The 17,006-nt window shown below is 24.2% G+C and overlaps 6 protein-coding genes across 6 annotated transcripts in view; 2 read left to right on the forward strand and 4 right to left on the reverse strand.

Annotated features, from left to right (window-relative positions):
- Phum_PHUM377900 (uncharacterized protein) overlaps positions 1–1,206 on the reverse strand; it is a gene marked incomplete at both ends in the record, with an annotated part of 7,440 nt that extends 6,234 nt beyond the window's left edge. Inside the window, 4 exons of the mRNA XM_002428329.1 lie at positions 164–309; positions 389–548; positions 643–851; positions 931–1,206. Coding sequence (XP_002428374.1) covers positions 164–309; positions 389–548; positions 643–851; positions 931–1,206 — 791 coding nt within the window. The remainder of the gene's footprint in view (positions 1–163; positions 310–388; positions 549–642; positions 852–930) is intronic.
- Positions 1,207–1,239: 33 nt separating this feature from the next.
- Positions 1,240–5,005, reverse strand: Phum_PHUM378010 (uncharacterized protein; the record flags this gene model as incomplete). The annotated part of the gene is made up of 10 exons (XM_002428330.1): positions 1,240–1,298; positions 1,389–1,635; positions 1,751–1,906; positions 2,093–2,300; positions 2,394–2,566; positions 2,691–2,940; positions 3,072–3,323; positions 3,581–3,720; positions 3,787–3,987; positions 4,673–5,005. 10 exons carry the CDS (start codon positions 5,003–5,005, stop codon positions 1,240–1,242), a joined length of 2,019 nt encoding a protein of 672 aa, XP_002428375.1.
- A 512-nt stretch (positions 5,006–5,517) lies between these two features.
- Positions 5,518–6,071, forward strand: Phum_PHUM378020 (NADH-Ubiquinone oxidoreductase 15KDa subunit; the record flags this gene model as incomplete). The annotated part of the gene is made up of 3 exons (XM_002428331.1): positions 5,518–5,727; positions 5,805–5,898; positions 6,046–6,071. 3 exons carry the CDS (start codon positions 5,518–5,520, stop codon positions 6,069–6,071), a joined length of 330 nt encoding a protein of 109 aa, XP_002428376.1.
- A 1,370-nt stretch (positions 6,072–7,441) lies between these two features.
- On the reverse strand, positions 7,442–8,550 carry Phum_PHUM378030 (uncharacterized protein; the record flags this gene model as incomplete). Its single annotated transcript, XM_002428332.1, has 4 exons — positions 7,442–7,633; positions 7,868–8,017; positions 8,099–8,227; positions 8,506–8,550. The coding sequence occupies 4 exons, from the start codon at positions 8,548–8,550 to the stop codon at positions 7,442–7,444; spliced, it is 516 nt and encodes a 171-aa protein (XP_002428377.1).
- Positions 8,551–8,872: 322 nt separating this feature from the next.
- On the forward strand, positions 8,873–12,418 carry Phum_PHUM378040 (RNA polymerase II ctd phosphatase, putative; the record flags this gene model as incomplete). The annotated part of the gene is made up of 6 exons (XM_002428333.1): positions 8,873–9,087; positions 9,295–10,013; positions 10,388–11,281; positions 11,744–11,912; positions 11,995–12,092; positions 12,168–12,418. The coding sequence occupies 6 exons, from the start codon at positions 8,873–8,875 to the stop codon at positions 12,416–12,418; spliced, it is 2,346 nt and encodes a 781-aa protein (XP_002428378.1).
- A 1,169-nt stretch (positions 12,419–13,587) lies between these two features.
- Positions 13,588–14,341, reverse strand: Phum_PHUM378050 (mitochondrial 28S ribosomal protein S17, putative; the record flags this gene model as incomplete). Its single annotated transcript, XM_002428334.1, has 4 exons — positions 13,588–13,774; positions 13,896–14,047; positions 14,132–14,143; positions 14,168–14,341. The coding sequence occupies 4 exons, from the start codon at positions 14,339–14,341 to the stop codon at positions 13,588–13,590; spliced, it is 525 nt and encodes a 174-aa protein (XP_002428379.1).
- Positions 14,342–17,006: the final 2,665 nt, after the last annotated feature.

Raw genomic sequence — 17,006 nt, forward strand, 5'->3', positions numbered from 1 at the left:
TATATATATATATATATATATATATATATATATATATATATATATATATATATATATAATTGATGATGAAGAATATTAAAGAATTCGTATCTGTCATTGTTTAACAAAGAAAATAAAATAGATTAATTTAACTAAAAAAAATAAAAATAAATAATTGACCTACCGCGAAGTATGTAAATGAGCAAGAGTTAACAAATCAACTAAAATTCTAACACCATTGGCATCCATTATATCTTTTATGTTTCTCTTGTCGAGCAATAGTTTTTCTATAAATATAATTAATCTATCCCTTTCCATTTTATCGGTGCACTAAAATTAAAAAAAATTATTTTATTTTATTTTTTTTTTAAAGAACATTGAAGATATAGTACCGAAAAATGTTACTGACCTTATCCAACATTCCTATAATATATTTTGTATCGCTAAATAAACCAATATCTTTAAAATGACGACTGTAAACGATTGCCATAGCTTGTAGGCACATTGATTTCATTTCTGGTTTTGAAGTTAGTAAAAATCGATGATAAAGAATATTAAAGAATTCGTATCTGTCATTGTTTAAAAAAAAAAAAAAAAAAAGAAAAGAAAATAGATTTATTTGAGTTAAAATAAAAAAATTAATTCTAACAAGAATATTCTTACGAATGAGAAATTTGATTTTGATTTTTTTCGTCGGATTCCAATAATATCCTCAGGTAATATTCTCCAACTTTTACTTCGTTTGCCAAGCAAGGATAATTTACTTCAAATTCGTGATGATTCCACGATACCATCGCATTTCCACTTAATTCCCGGTCAGCATTGAAATTTCGTATTTCTGTTTCTAAAGCATCTTTCAGTTCGTCTCTAGTCTAAACGAATTACTACATGAATTACTAAATAAATTAGCTAAAAGAGTTTTTGTATTTAGATTTAAATATTTCAACATACCTTATGATTCCATATAAGGGACGGTAACGCATGATCTTGTCCAAATTTATAATAAAATAAAGGCCAATTCGCGACACTTTTAACTCTCTCTCTTCTTCTGCGAAGAACAACAGGTTTTTCTTTTTTTTCCTTATCTTTTGATTTCTTTTCGAGCCCCAGAGTAGCTCCCCAGTGTTGAAGCATATTGTCCAAATGCTTTTCAATAACTTTCAATTGTTTTTCTAAAGCCACTCTTTGAGGCCCTTTTCTATTTTTATCAAAATGCTCTTGTGCCATTTTAAATTATCTCTAGTTAATAGGGCTTCTTCTTTAAGAACAGATTCTGGTACTTTTTCTGTTGAGTTTAAATAGTATAATAGGCCTGGAGGCTAGAATTTTTTAAATGAAATTTTAAAAAAAAGTATTTTTTTTAAAAATCAAACTATGTTTTTATTTCCTGTAAAGCAATACCATTATACGTTTGAGCAAGGCCATTGATATGGAATGATCATTAACCCATAATCCTACTAAATGCCTAGATAATTTTCGATGAGCTAACAGTCTACTATCGGAACCTTGAGTAAATAAAGAAGTTAATAAATGTTTCGGTAAAGCTCCTTCTGATAGTGCAAGATTTTGCATTTTTAAAGCTATCGATGATTCCCCTTCTTCTATTAATGCCCTCATCACCAAACCTGCTCCTTTTACCACAGCTAAAGACGTGTGCTAAATTAATAAATTTTAATTTACATTAGTTTTTTTTTTCTTCAAAATTTCTCTGTAAATTATCAATTAAATAACAGATATATTCGAAATACAGTAATGTAACAAAAATTAATACCTGAAACAATTTAAATATTGGACGACCTCTTTCAGCAACCATTCTTAATAAATTATCAAAATCTTTACCGTCAGTTGTTTCGCTGTACGGAATGCAAAGCGCAAAAGTTAAAAAATCTAATAAAGATGATACTACCAACGCTGCAGTTCCCCGATTCTGAAACAATTTTTTTTTTTTTTTTCAAATTAGTATGACCAAAAAGTAGAATTCAAGTAATATCATCGAATTTTACTGATTCACATTTCAATTTAAAAAAAAAAAAAATGATCGTAATAAAAAATCAGAATGTAAAAACTTGTATTATCACAATGTTAATTTTAAATACTACTCAATACTACTCACAATGTGCGTAATCCACATGTCTAAAAGTTTGCTAAGAAATACTTTATTAGACAATATTGAAGCTTTATTAATTTGTTCTTGCCTGATTTCATAATCGTAATGCATTGGATGCATTAAACAACATATCATGTCAATGGCAGCATGCGTGACATTATCATCATTTCTCCTTAATGCACTAATAACCTTCTTTCCAATATTTTCTTTTAGCCTTTAACATAACAAAGTATTAAAATTTTAAGCATAGCTCAATTATTAACAATTTTTAAGTTTAATACAAGACTAATTTGAATAATTTAATTACCCCTGCATAACAGTAAATGCAGTAAATCCAATTTTAGATGCGAATAATCGACGTAAGGCATGAAACTGAGCCTCTAATTCTTTATTAGAACAATTCGTAGCTTCAGAATCTTCATTTGACAAGGCTTGAATTGCGTTGTTAATTAATTTTTCTTTATTTTCAGCAAAAATTCCCTACAAAAAAAATTTATATATTTCCATATTTTCTAAATAAATGAAAATTAAATAATTAACATATGATTAAAAAGTCCAATTCATTCGGTTTAAATTTAAATTGTGTATAATACGGTTAACTCACTTCTTGAGTAACAGAATGAATTAAACCACTATACGGTACATTTGCATTAAAACGGTCTATTATTTCATTAAGACTTCTGTTTCCGGGTCGTTGCTGAAAAAATTTTAAATGCAATGATTCTACTTCCTGTTCCAAGGGTTGTATTAAGGGACCCCATCGTTTTCCTCGACTGGTACTTTGCATTTTCACGTGTACATCGTGGTTTCCTGACCCCCTCACAGCATCAAGTAAGGTCGCTAATAAGGAATCTCTAAAATTTAAAAAAGTATATTAAATTTTTTTGTTTTTCTTTCAATAAATCAATAAATATTAATAATAATAGTGAATACATAATATAAATAAAAATAATTATAAGATTACATAAAATTGTTATATATTTACCTATCAGAAGTAGTATAATTTCTGGAATCACCATTTACATATTCAATTGAAAAAAGCTGTGGATTATCTTTGTTACGAATTAAAGCAAATACATCACTTAATGGTCTAAGAGTGCAAACACTGTAAGTCTGAGGATCTCTTTCCAAAATGCATGATTCCGTAAGGCACAAAATTCTTCTTTGAGCATCTTGATGCCTGTGACTAATTTTATGGACAGAAAACTCACTAATAGAAGTAATATGTTCATCTCCACTATTATCCAAAATTAAAATTTTTATCATTTAATAATGATGATAATGATAATTATAATGGTGATGATGATGATGATGATGATGATGTGGTGATAATGATGATGATATGACAATAATTCATTTTAAAAATTATCATACAAAAATACAAAAGTTGATACAAGTTGTATCAAGCAAGTAAGTATTAATAATAAATACAATTTAAATTTAAAATTATTCAAATAATCAAAAAAAAAAATTTATGTGAAATTAATTAATTACCTGTAATTTCCAAGTCTTTGATTATTAAATTCTTGAATTGTAACAGGTTCTTTTATGACCCTGATTGTAACTCCAATATTACTGGCAGATTCTAGAATTTTGGATTTGAGTTCTATTAAATTATCACAGGAAAAAAGATGCTAAAAAATAAAATTATTTTTTTAATTTATTAAAATAATTAAAATCTTAAGTGAAAGTCTACATACCATTCTACTAAACTCTTCACAGATTATTACAAAACCTCCAGGATAATCTTTTACTTCAGAAAATCCCTTTATATCAATATATGAATAAGAAGCAAGAACCACATTAGTAGCTGGATCCAGTTGATTCAATGAAGAAGCTGTTACTTCTAACACTACAGGCAACTTTGTATCAGACCAATGATGCTTGTAAGATTGACATTTCTGAATTAAATACAATTAATTATAATTATTATTTTTAAATAATTAGTTTTGTGTTATTTGAATAAATAAACAAATAAATTTTAAATTAAACTAATTAATTTAACTATAAGCTTGCATTCTTAATGTGTAAAAACCTGATTTCTATCTTGAATCAGTACATATGAATAATTGGTTTAATTAATACAAATACAATTATATTCTTTAAAAAAAACTAACGTCACAAAAATTTATATCTAATCTCATTTAATAATTTTCGTTAAACTAAAAATTTTTATATTATAATAACAATTTATTAATATAAATGAACAAATATATAATACTAACATATGTCAAATAATTTTATTATATGACATAAGAAAAGAATATTTTATTTTGTAAAGCAATGCCTCACTTACTAAAAAAAAAATTTAATGAACAAGTACTTTTCAGTGTACACTGAATTTTCAATGAAATACATGTAAAATATTCTGCAAAAGATATGACACTACCTTTTCTTAATATTTTCACTGATTATAATTATTTTGTACTTTTTTTCAAGTATTAAAAAAAAGGGAAAGGGGAATAAAATGTATTTTATTTGAAACTCCTAACAAAAAAATTTTAAGAAACCACATTAAACGGAAAAGAAAAAGAAAAATATTCTATTGTAAAATAATTTAAAAAAAAAAAAAAACATTTTTCTCACCAAAATATCTTTAGGCTTATCAGAAAACATGTATTTACAGGCTAAGACACTTGTTAGAAGTGAAGACCTGCATTCTGTGGAAAATCTCATAGAATCAATTTTTTTGTCTTTTTTAAAAGTTAAAATAAATTCCGTACGGTTCGCGCTAGAGGCTGGTTGAATATCTACTAATTCAGAATATAACCATTTGTTAGTAACTTCTAAAGATGATGGATTATAAGTTGTGACTCCAAACGACCCAACAGAAAACACTCGTTTGTACTTTCCTTTCCAAGGTGAATGCTTGGTTACGTAAAAACAAGCCAAGTCTTCATTTTCTAATAGAGGTATCATATTTGGTATTTGATGTAAAACTGAAACATTAAACATGTAATGCGAAATAGTATTCAATTACATATTTAAAATCATTTTGTACTTACCAATTTACTTATTCCAGTAAAATTAAAATTCATAACTATGCAAAAAAAAACTGCTGTAAATATAAGAGTAAATTTACTTTTGTATAATAAAATAACATTTATGCAACAAAACAATAGAAACTTAAAAAGTGGCTGTCAGAATTTGTTTTCTTATTTAGCCATTTTTGAACGGTAGAAACCTAACTAAAATTTTCGACAAATTTCTCTGACTATTTTTAAAAATGTCGAACATTTTTTTCACAAATAATATTCAATAGCACTAATATATAGAGAGAGAGAGAAAAAAAAAGTAAAACTGCATTATTTTAATTTAATTTTTAAAACATTATTTTTTTTTTATGAGTTTTTATAGTTTTGAAATAATTTTAATATACACAATTATTTAACACAATTAATTATTTTCATGTAAATTTTCTTCTAGTAAATATGTCTTTTATACCATTGTGGATCAATCCTTTAACTGATTTGAGTAATATTTTAACACCAAAGCTTTTTTTAACAAGTAAAAAAAATTTATGTGCCGAGTTATTTTTAAAATACATTGACTGCATAGAAGCTTACGGAGCAACCAAAGGGTCTCGTGAATGTGCAGCTATACTATTTGACAGTATGGAATGCACTCATCATACATTTCAGGTAATTATATTATATATACCAAAAAAATATTTTTTCGTTTCCAAACAAAATACTTCAAATTTTAAATCTTTATTTAGTTAAAAAGAAGAGACGCCATTTACAAAGAACGTATGAAACAATACAGGGAAGGAAAAATTGATAAACCATTTGAAGAAAATCCACCTTTGGATGGTTTTTTTTATTAAAAATAATTAGATTAATGATAGCATAATAATATAGTCATATGATAAAATTGTAGTGAAATTCAATGAAGTTACATATAATTTAAAAAAAGATATCACAGCCTCATTCAATATATTTTACAATATTTTTTATTAGAAATTCAAATGCAAATGTTAAATTAAAATATTAACCCAAGATATTGGGTATGAATTGTTTTAATTTCTCAAGATGGTCTAAAACTGAAAAATGATAAGTACTTGTAAATATAAATTTACTGAAACAAAATTTATTATTTAAAAAAATGAAATTAATGACTTTTGTTATCATTTTTAATTATAATTAAAATAAAGAATAAATTATAATAATAAGAAATATGTAAATGTGTAAATTTATATATATGTATATGTGTAAAATTATTATAACATCATCCAAATAATTACCAGCTACTTTTTTTTTTTTTTATTAAAATTTTATTTTAAATTCATATGTTATCAATTATAATATTTATTTCAGTCTTAAATAATGACACAATCAGTTTTCAACTTAGAGAAACAAGTGCATGTAAAGAATTCAAAATGATTGAAGCAACTTCATCTGTAGATAATTTCACCTGAATAAAAATATTAAAATAGAAAATTACTATTTACTTTATTTCAGATTAAGCTAAAGTAAAACTCTGACAAAAAAAAAAAAAATCGATAACCTATTATTTATAGAATCACTATTTAAAGAATAAATATAAGTAATTTTAAGTATTGTTCTTTTTAACAATTCAAGTTCAAATAGACTTAAATAAAGAAATTTAATTTAAAAAAAAAAAAAAAACTGTTTTAGACTTGCAGAATTTCAGGAAAGCTTGATAGATAAAAAAAAAAAAAATCATTTTAAAAGATGTTTTTTTTTTTTTATACTTTCATGCTTGAGCTAAATATTGTTGATGTTATTGAAATCGTTTAATTAAAACTGAATTCATAATTTTTAAGTAATACAAGACAAACAAACATTTAGAAGTGTGAAAGTATTTAAACAATTTATGAATTAATCCTTAATCTATTAATGATAAATTTAAAATTATTTTATATTCCTACCTGTCCGTTGGCAGTGATAAACGCGTCGGAAAACATTATTTTTTGTAGATCAGCTCGCATCAAATTAAGTTCATATATTATAAAAATATGATTAATTACTCTTTTATAAAATTCAAACATAATTTCTTTTTTCTTTATTTCTTTATTATTTTCTCTGAGATGATCAATCAAACTGAAATTTAAAAAATAATTATTTAAAATTATTTTGTTTAATAAAAAATTTAAAAAATCCATAAGTGTTCACTCATGCTTTTTAGGGGAGAGAGAGAAAGAGAGAGAAAGAGAAAAAAAAAACTAGCTTCAATGTAGATTTCCTCTTTTTTCTACATCAATCCAGATTATTGTGAAAAAAAGTGAAAATAAACAATAATAAATTATTTAATATTTTCTCTCATTAATCGTAGAATTCATTTGTACAAAATAAATAACAGTAAATATTGCAATTATTTTTAAAATAGGTAAACTTACACAGCTAATACAATTGTAGTTTCTTCCAAAAATAAAACAATTTGAATCTTGTCATTAGGCTTACAATTAGGAATTCTATATTCTAACATTAATAATTCTTCTGATAAATTAGATGTGCATCTAGGATTTTCTAATAGCTTTACTAGAATAGTAAGCAATGCCCAAAATGAAAATTTCACAGGAATAATCTCACAATCAAACATTTTACCTGTAAATAAATAAAATAATAATAAATTATAAATGTAAAGTAATTATTAATTTTATTTGAAAATTAAATAATACAATTAGATAGCAGTAAATTTTTTTCCTTTTTCTTAAAAAAACTGCTAACAGAATTGTATAAAAAAAAACAAGTAAACAAATAATAAATAGAAAAGACAAATTATAATAAGAAAATACTTACAAAGTAAGTAATGGATTACATGCATTTTACGATTCAATTTTGAATTCACTAATAAAATAGGTAAAAAATCATCCTTTATTTCAATTTCATTTTTTTTTGCACTTTCCTTTCTTTTTGAAAGAAAATAGGCTAAATAAATGTGTTTAGATTGAACATATTTAACCTCTACCTGTAATGAGATAAATAAAAGTTATCTCTGAGTTATAAAAAAAAGTAACTCAACATTTTTATATAACAAATATATAAATACCTTAACTACATCATAAAAATTTTCATCTAATTTTAAAACGGGACATTTGGAAAAAATACATTCATGGGCTGAATATGTGTCGTTTTTGAAATTTGCATTAATTTCCTCAGTTATTTTTCTTCCAAATTGCTTTAATCTCCCAGAATCAAAGTTGAATAGTTGTGACACCGTAAATATCAACCAATTTTGATTTAAAAATTCTAAAATTTAATAATTACAGTAAAGAGTGAGTAATGTTTCTAACATACATAATAAATAAGAACAAAAATAAATTGGTGCAACTGGTAAAAATTTTTTTAAAATACATACAAAAAAATTTTTTTTTCTAACAATATGAACTGAAATTTTAAATCTATTAAACTAGAAATATAATAATAAAGAACGAGTGAATTGTAAACTAAAAATACCTGTAAGGTTAGAGCAATTTTCCAATTCGGTATCACGAGTTTCATTATTATCCGAAAATTTTTTTTTGCTAAAAGACTTCTTAAGTGCATGTTTTTTTGTTTTCTTATTACTCATTTCCTAAAAATTTTAACAGATGCTTAAAAAAAAATAACAGATGAAATTGTAATAAAATATCATTAAAATTTACTGGTAGCCACCAATACTTTTCAGTGTATACAATTCAATATTTTGGCGGTATTTTCGTGTCATTAGCCTATTGAATCGATTAATGCAGAATTAAAAAAAAAAAAAAAAAAAAAAAAAAAAAAAACACAATAATAACGAAACGCTAAATATTTATTCTGGTAATAATATGATTAAGAGAATATGGAAAATAAGACAACATTTCTGCATTTAAACACCAATAAAGCTGTAATAATTAAAAAATGGAAAGTCAAAGAAGGCATGTTAGTTTCAATCAGACAAGTCATATTTATTTATAATTTGGTATCGTCTGAAACCGAAAACCTTAAATTTAAAAGTTCTCAGGTTGGAACTGTACGAAAAATACTTGTTAACGAAAATGATATCGTTCAACCGGGGTTAGTAAATACGTTTTTTTTTTTTTTTATTTATTTGTTAAAATATATCGATTTCAAATTGAAATAAGCTGTCACTGTATAATCTTACTTGCATATTCTCCTAATTTTTTTACTTGATTAAATAATTGCTGAATTTACTTTACTATGCTATTGGACTTTACTATGATACCAAAGACCTACATTACTAAATCTATTTTTCCATTCCAGTTGCGCTCTGTTAGAACTCGAGGAATGTAACCATCCGACTGTCATGAAAGATATGTGTGCAGAATGTGGAGCCGACTTAAGAAAAAATGAACAATTTTCAACTAATGCTTCTGTTCCAATGGTTCATAGCATACCTGAATTAAAAGTAAGTGAAGAACAAGCACAGATAATTGGCAAAGCAGATGAAAACAGATTATTAAATGATAGGAAATTGGTTTTGTTGGTGGATTTAGATCAGACCTTAATTCACACCACAAATGATAATATACCACCCAATTTAAAAGATGTTTATCACTTTAGACTTTATGGTCAGATGTCTCCTTGGTATCATACAAGAATAAGACCCAGAACTCACAAATTTTTAGAAGAAATTTCCAAATACTATGAACTTCACATATGTACATTTGGTGCAAGAAATTATGCACACATGATAGCCATGTTTTTAGATCCTGATGGGAAGTATTTTTCACATAGAATACTGTCAAGGGATGAATGTTTTAATGCCAATTCGAAAACAGCAAACTTAAAAGCTTTATTCCCGTGTGGTGATAACATGGTTTGCATAATAGATGACAGAGAAGATGTTTGGAATTTTGCTGCCAACTTAATTCATGTTAAACCTTATCATTTTTTTAAACATACAGGTGACATTAATGCACCTCCAGGATTGACAAAAAATGAAAATGATGAAGTAGATGGTTTTGATTTCACCAATTTAGGTAATTTTTTATTTTTTACAGTAATCATAATTATTCACTCTAATTATTATTATTATTATTTTTTTTTTATTCGAAATAAAAAATGGCTTAATTGGACAAAATAATTTATTTCAGAAATATTAAATTATGTGAAAGTTCTATTTCTTGAAAGCCTACATTTGTTAAGTTTGTTTAAAAATAAATAGCCTTTTTCTTTTTTTTTTTTTTTAAATAAAAAATATTTATTACACTCTAAAATTTTATATGTTTACAAAAATGAAAAAAATATATTGGTAATTTTTATACAATCAACTCTTTTACGATTAAAACTCTAAAGAAATAAATAAATTTTTTTTTTCCCTCCAGAAATAATCATGAATTGATTTAAATTTTAGATAATGAACCCGGTAAAGAAGAACAAGTGGAAAGCAACAGTTGTAAAAAACCAGCAGGATTTCTGACATTGAAATCCAAAGTTGATATGATTGGAGAGTCAACTACGGATAAAGATACAGAAGATGAAAATGAAAAAACTTCGGCTCCAAAAATATTAAGTGATACTAAAGCAGAAGAAGATATTCAAAAAGTTACAGAAGATTTACTTTTATCAGAAGATGATGGCACAGATCCTAATGAGAAGGCAAAAAAAATTATGGATAACAAAAATGATAAAAATGAATTTAACAATGTGAATGTGGATTCGGAGGAAACTTCATGTCTAACTTTAAAGAAATCCAATAAAGAGGATAGTGAAAAAGATACAAAAGTAGAAGTAGAAATTTCAAACTTTAATTCTGATATTCAAGGAGATGAGGACAAAAATAAGAGCAAAGAAGGATCCGAAAATCAAGTTGAATTGATAGAAGTTGAAGATTTAGATGATTATTTAATGTATTTAGAAGAAATTTTAAAAAACATTCATAAAGCCTATTATGAAGAATATGATTTCCAAAAAAAAATAAACAGCAATTGCGTTATTCCCGATCTGAAAACCGTTATACCCAACTTTAAAAAAAATACGTTAAAAGGTTGTCATTTAGTTTTTAGTGGGTTGGTTCCATCTCACATACCTTTACAAGAAAGTAGAGCATATTTGGTTGCGATTTCATTAGGAGCCATTGTATCAGCTGATATTTCTTCAAATTGCACTCATTTGGTTGCTGCCAGGCCGGGCACAGCCAAAGTTAATTCTTCCCGGCGTCATAAAGGAATATTTATTGTGACGCCTCTTTGGTTATGGCATTGTGCGGAGCGTTGGGAAAAAGTTGACGAAAAATTATATCCTTTAGGTAAATATAATAATAAGTATAAAATCAAATTGACAAATCTTTACGTTATAGAACTTGAACTCTAGAATTCACAAACGGTAAGCAATGACAAATAATTTTAAACTTTACATTGAATTTTCAATAGTAAAATGCCAACGCCATTTTTTTTTTTTTTTTACCTTATGAAACTTTAAATTACTATATCCATATTGTTTACTTTGAAAAAAATTGATATCCCAAAGATATCGTTAAGTGCACCGAATCGAATACTCAGAACTTAAATATTAAATCATTGAAAAAAATATTTAGATTTGTTATTATGTTAATTATTAGACTTTATTTTAAAAATTTGGAAATTATAACCTGTGATTGTATACTTCATCGTGAACACTTTTATCAACGTGTTAAATGTTATTGTAAAATTTCTTACAGCAATAATAATGTTGATTTACAGTTTTCAAAAGACGTGTAATTTGTTTACAGGAAGAGGAGGGATAGCAAATAGAATTCCTCCGGCTCACTGCGGAAGCCCAGACCATAAAGTGATACAATCAGAAAATTACTTCAGCAGCAAGAAATCGACTCCGAGTGGAGATTTATTGACACTATTATCCATACTACTTTTCTCGAGATATGAAAATAATGACCAGAAGTAGAGACCTGTGTAAAGAAGATGATGAAGACGATGATGACGACGACGAAGACGACGATGACAACGTTGATGATGATGAGAGTGAAAGCGAGTTGGACAAAAAAATTATAAAAACAAATCAACCACCTAAAATATGCGAGGATGAAACATCGACAACAAGTTCGGAGGACTCCTTATCAGGTATTTTTTTTTTCATTTATAACTTTGTGTAACAAATGTTTTAAATTAATTAGATAATAAAGAAAAATTTATTAGGTACTTCACACCCTAAAGGTTGGAGCGAAAAGAAATGTCGCAAGCGAAAAGTAGAAACAACTACTTGTACAGAAACTGAATATGACGAAGAATACCCAAGTGTTAAATTTAGGCGAGGAGAGCCATTACCTAGTGATTTAGATTTAGGAGATGATAGTCAGGATACAGGAGGAAGTGACGAAGGCATGGATGACAGAGAATGGAATATGATGGGTGCTGCACTCGAAAGAGAGTTTTTATCTGGAAATTAAAATATAAAATCTGACAAATCTTCATTTCATTTTTTTCTTTGATCTTTATAATCAATCTAATAAACAAATAAAGATAGTTGTTAGAAATGCTTTGAAAATGTATATTAGACACATTAAGAGTGCAATAAGTCAAATATTACTTTTGTCAGTCTAATATTGACATATAAATATTTGAGAAAAATAAATAATTTTTTCTTTTGTGAAAAAATTTTATTGATGGCTATAATGGTCTATTTATTGATCTTGTAATTAATAATTTTATCTTTTTTAATGTAAAAAAAAGTGTTAGAAAAAAAATTTTTTTTAACAGATAAAATTATTAAAATTAAAACAAACTATCTATATTTGGCTATTTAATATGTGCATTTTTTATTTATGTAAAAATGTGAACTAACTAGCATAAGAACAAAAAACAATTTATCTGTATTTGTTGTATCCAAAAGACATAACAAAAAAACATTTTTTTTAAACAGTTCTTTTTAATGTAAGTTTCTTATTTTATACTTAAAAATTCACAAGTTAAAACCCTTGTTTATATTTTTTTTTTTTTTCAACTGCTTTTATCTTATGTAGAAATAAGAATAGAGATATGAAATACAAATCAGATAACTTTAAAAAAATACTAAAATCTTACTGTTCAACATTTATAAAAACAGAATTGGCCCATATGTAATACTTAATTTTGGGATTTTTATTTTTACTGAAAAATTTTAAAATTTTTATAATTTGTAAAACAAAATAGTAATTATAAATAGTAGTTATAGTATAATTTTTAATTAAAAATTTTTAAATTATACAAAAAAAATTGTTTATACATTAAAACAACTACCTTTGGAAGAATTGTCACTACTATTGAAAAGTATTGATGAATTATTAAAATTTGTCAAAACTTGATCATAAATAAATACTTTAAGAAACTTTTCATTTAATTATTAATTTAATTAATAAAACTTTTTAAACAGACAAGCAGACAGTTGTGTTTCAATTCAATAAATGTTTTTATTCAGTACCGATATATATATATTTTTTTTTTTTTAAATAAAATTGAAAAATTTAAATTTCAGTGTATAATTTGAAAAATGTATATTTAATAAATAATTATTATTTTTGTAATTAATTATATTTTAATATTATTTATTATAATTAGATAAAATATATGTATATATACACTAATGATCAATCGAAAAAGGTTGTTCCTCATTTTCATCTCCCTTTTCGAATTCGTTATATTTTAAGTAGACTTGCCTATGACTGAAGTCTTTTTTACCTTCTTGCCAACCTCTTTTCTTTGCTTTATTGTAATCAAAAGCATTTGGAGCTTTTCCAAAAACTGCATTATATTTTTCATTTTCATCTCTAAAATTTTGTCATTTTTAATAATTACACACATCATTTATGTAAATAAATATTTACAAATTTAAAAAAATTTTATATTATCTGACTTTCGTATTTAGAAAAAAAATAAATATAGAAATACCTGTAGTGATACCCCACAACTCTTTTGCCAGTAACTGGATCAACTACATCACCAAGTGGATAAATAACTTTTATAACTTCATGAGTCATTAAATTTGATAACTTTTTTGTTAATTCTTTAACTAACACGACATCACCCGTTTTACAAATTTTCTTGGGATCGGAAGCATAAATTACAAAATTTTTTTTAAAAAACTAAAAAAGAAAGAACGAGGATTAAATAATCACATTAAAAACACTTTGATCGACCTAATATATACATTTAAGAAAAACAAAGAAAAATCGTAAATAAATTACCATTAACAACTTTTCATCTAATTCCAATTTAGTAACGTTAATTCTAGAAGCATTGTGTTTTAAAGAAGGAAGGCAAATCCCGAGTAATAAATCTTTACCGCCACTCAAACCAGACTTAAGCGCCATATTGTTAAAGTATAAGCAGTGCATCCAACATTGTCATAAAAAATTTCCTTGAAAAAAAATTTTTATTTTTAATTTTAATAATTTTAGATAGGATTTTTTTTTTTAAATAAGAAATTTAATGAAATTAATCGCCGATTCTAGATTTTTTTTTATTATTAATAAAAATAATTAAAAAAAATATCACTTGAATTTTTTCTAGTTTTTTTAAACAATTTTTTTATTATTATTTATATTATTCCTTCATTAATTTCCTTTATAATAAAAAAAAAACGTTAAAATCATGTATATTTAAGCTTAAAAATTCTAAAATAAACTCATTAATCTTAAGTAATTTTTTTTTTTCTTTATGAACCATAAAAACTCAATGTAAAGAAAAAAAAATTACACAAAATAATATTTAAATTTTGACATGGGTAAATAAATAAAGGCATTTATATCAATTTACAGTCTCTCCAACCTGACATTCATTTTTGAAACGCGGAAAGTATTCGAGTAGGGGTACGTACAGTTTGACTTTAGTGTTGTCCGGACTCATTTAGGTTTAGGTTTGGCGGCGTCGGTTTTTTTTTTGTGTAAATTTCAATGGTGGATTATGAATGCCTTAATAAGTTTTTTTTTCTTCTTTTTCCGATTGTAAAGTAATATATTAATTATAAATATTCTTACCTAATTTAAAATGTGTTTGAGATATAATGTTTTAATTAGTCATTTTTAAAAAAAAAATTTATTGAATAAAATAGTTATTAAAAAACCAACCAAAAAAAAAAATCCAGGTAATGCTATAATCATTCATTAAATTTATTAGATATCAAAAAATAGTTTTAGTTTTGAATGTTAAAATAATAATTTAACTTTTTTTTGTTAAAATTTTCAATGAATATAAATAAAAATACTGAAAATTAACTTATTTCTTATAATATAAATATGAAATACGTAAATGGAATGAATATTTATGAAATTCCGGTCAAAGGAGTGACCGTAACAAATTTTTTTTTTCATCCTCTTATTAACCATGAAAAATTTTTCATACCGTTTTAAAAATTATGATTATTTATTTATTTTTATTTTATTTTAATTATTTTTAAATCAAATATAAGTTATTAAAATTAAAATATGAAAAAATACATGACATTTTGTCATCACATTCTACATTCTACGCCTAAATAATTTGCATACTTAAGAATTATGGGAGGTAATAAAAATGGAAGAAAAAATCAGTCGAATTTAATTATGATTATGAATTTTTTTATAAATGCTCAGTTTATACCCAACATTTAATAAACTACATAAATAATTATTAATTAAATTAAAAGATTTGTTCTATTATCTGTATATTTAAAAAAAAAACTTTATTTATTTATTACGTAAAATTTAGAGTGGGATCTTAAACTTTAGGGGCTAATCAATTATTGTGCATTGAAAAAAATTACAATGATTTTTTAAATAAAATATATGTGTTAAAAAATATTTAAATTCTCATGATATTGTATATAAATATGTAAAATTTTTTAAAATTATTTAAAGCAAAAAAAAAAAAAAAAATTACCTTGTTTATATATAAATCAATCAAATGATTTTTTTAAAAAAATTTTATATATTACATTTTGATTTTAAAAAGTTTTAGAAAAAATTCATTGTTTCGTTAAATAGAGTAAAAATTTAAAAAGATTAATTCACTTCCCAACGAAAATTTCAACGTAAAACATAATTTTTATAATTACTATTATTTCGTTGTATAAAATTTTCATTTGAATCGTCTTTCCAGGTACACTAATCCAGGGTTGATACCTAAATAAAAATTATAATAAAACAATATGTGGGCATTACAAATAATTATTGACTTTTTAACGACATGAAGGAAGAAGATCTCGAAGTAGCTATTAAGGTAATTTTTACTTTTTACACAAAAAATTAATTTTACGTCAAAATTTAAATTTTAAATATCTATTTAATTTGTTGTTTGGTTATGACATGAAAAAATTACTTTAAAATTAACCTTTACTATTAGTATTACTCAAATTACTTATTACTACTACTATTAATTCAAAAAAAAAATGTATATATTTTAAAATGATTTCGAGCGACAAAACTTTGTTAAAATAAAAAAAAAAAAAAAAAACGTATATTTGTGATTTCTACTTATTTTTTTTTTTGCCCAAAAAAAAAATTTAATCCGAGTTATTATCGTCTTAATAATTTTTTTTATTAATTATAAATTACTATAAGAATTTTTTTTTTATTTAATAAAATAAACACAAGAGAAAAATAAATGTATATGTTTTTCAACGTACGTAGAATTATCCAAAAAATGAAAATTAAATTTTATCAATTTTCCTTTACTTCGATTGAAAACATTTCATTTAAAATTTTTTTTTTTTTACATTTGTAAATGATTATTGCTATCTGGTTATAGTTTAAAAATAAAAATAAATAAATAAAGGGAGATACGTTTAATAAGTTTTTATTAGTCAATGATTAAGTAGAAAAAAAAAAAAAAAAATTTATACTTGTTCACTAAAATAATTTCATAAAAAAATCTATTATTTAAATACTACTGTAAATTTTTAATTAAAAAACTATATAGGTCAATATATATGTACATAATAACTTTAAATAAACATGAAACATCTTGTTAAATATTTTTTTTTATTTGAGGTTTTGAATAATAAAAAACAAAAAATTTTAAATT

The sequence above is a fragment of the Pediculus humanus genome, genomic scaffold, assembly GCF_000006295.1.
Source record: "Pediculus humanus corporis 1103172107855 genomic scaffold, whole genome shotgun sequence".
NCBI classification, from domain to species: Eukaryota; Metazoa; Arthropoda; class Insecta; order Psocodea; family Pediculidae; genus Pediculus; species Pediculus humanus.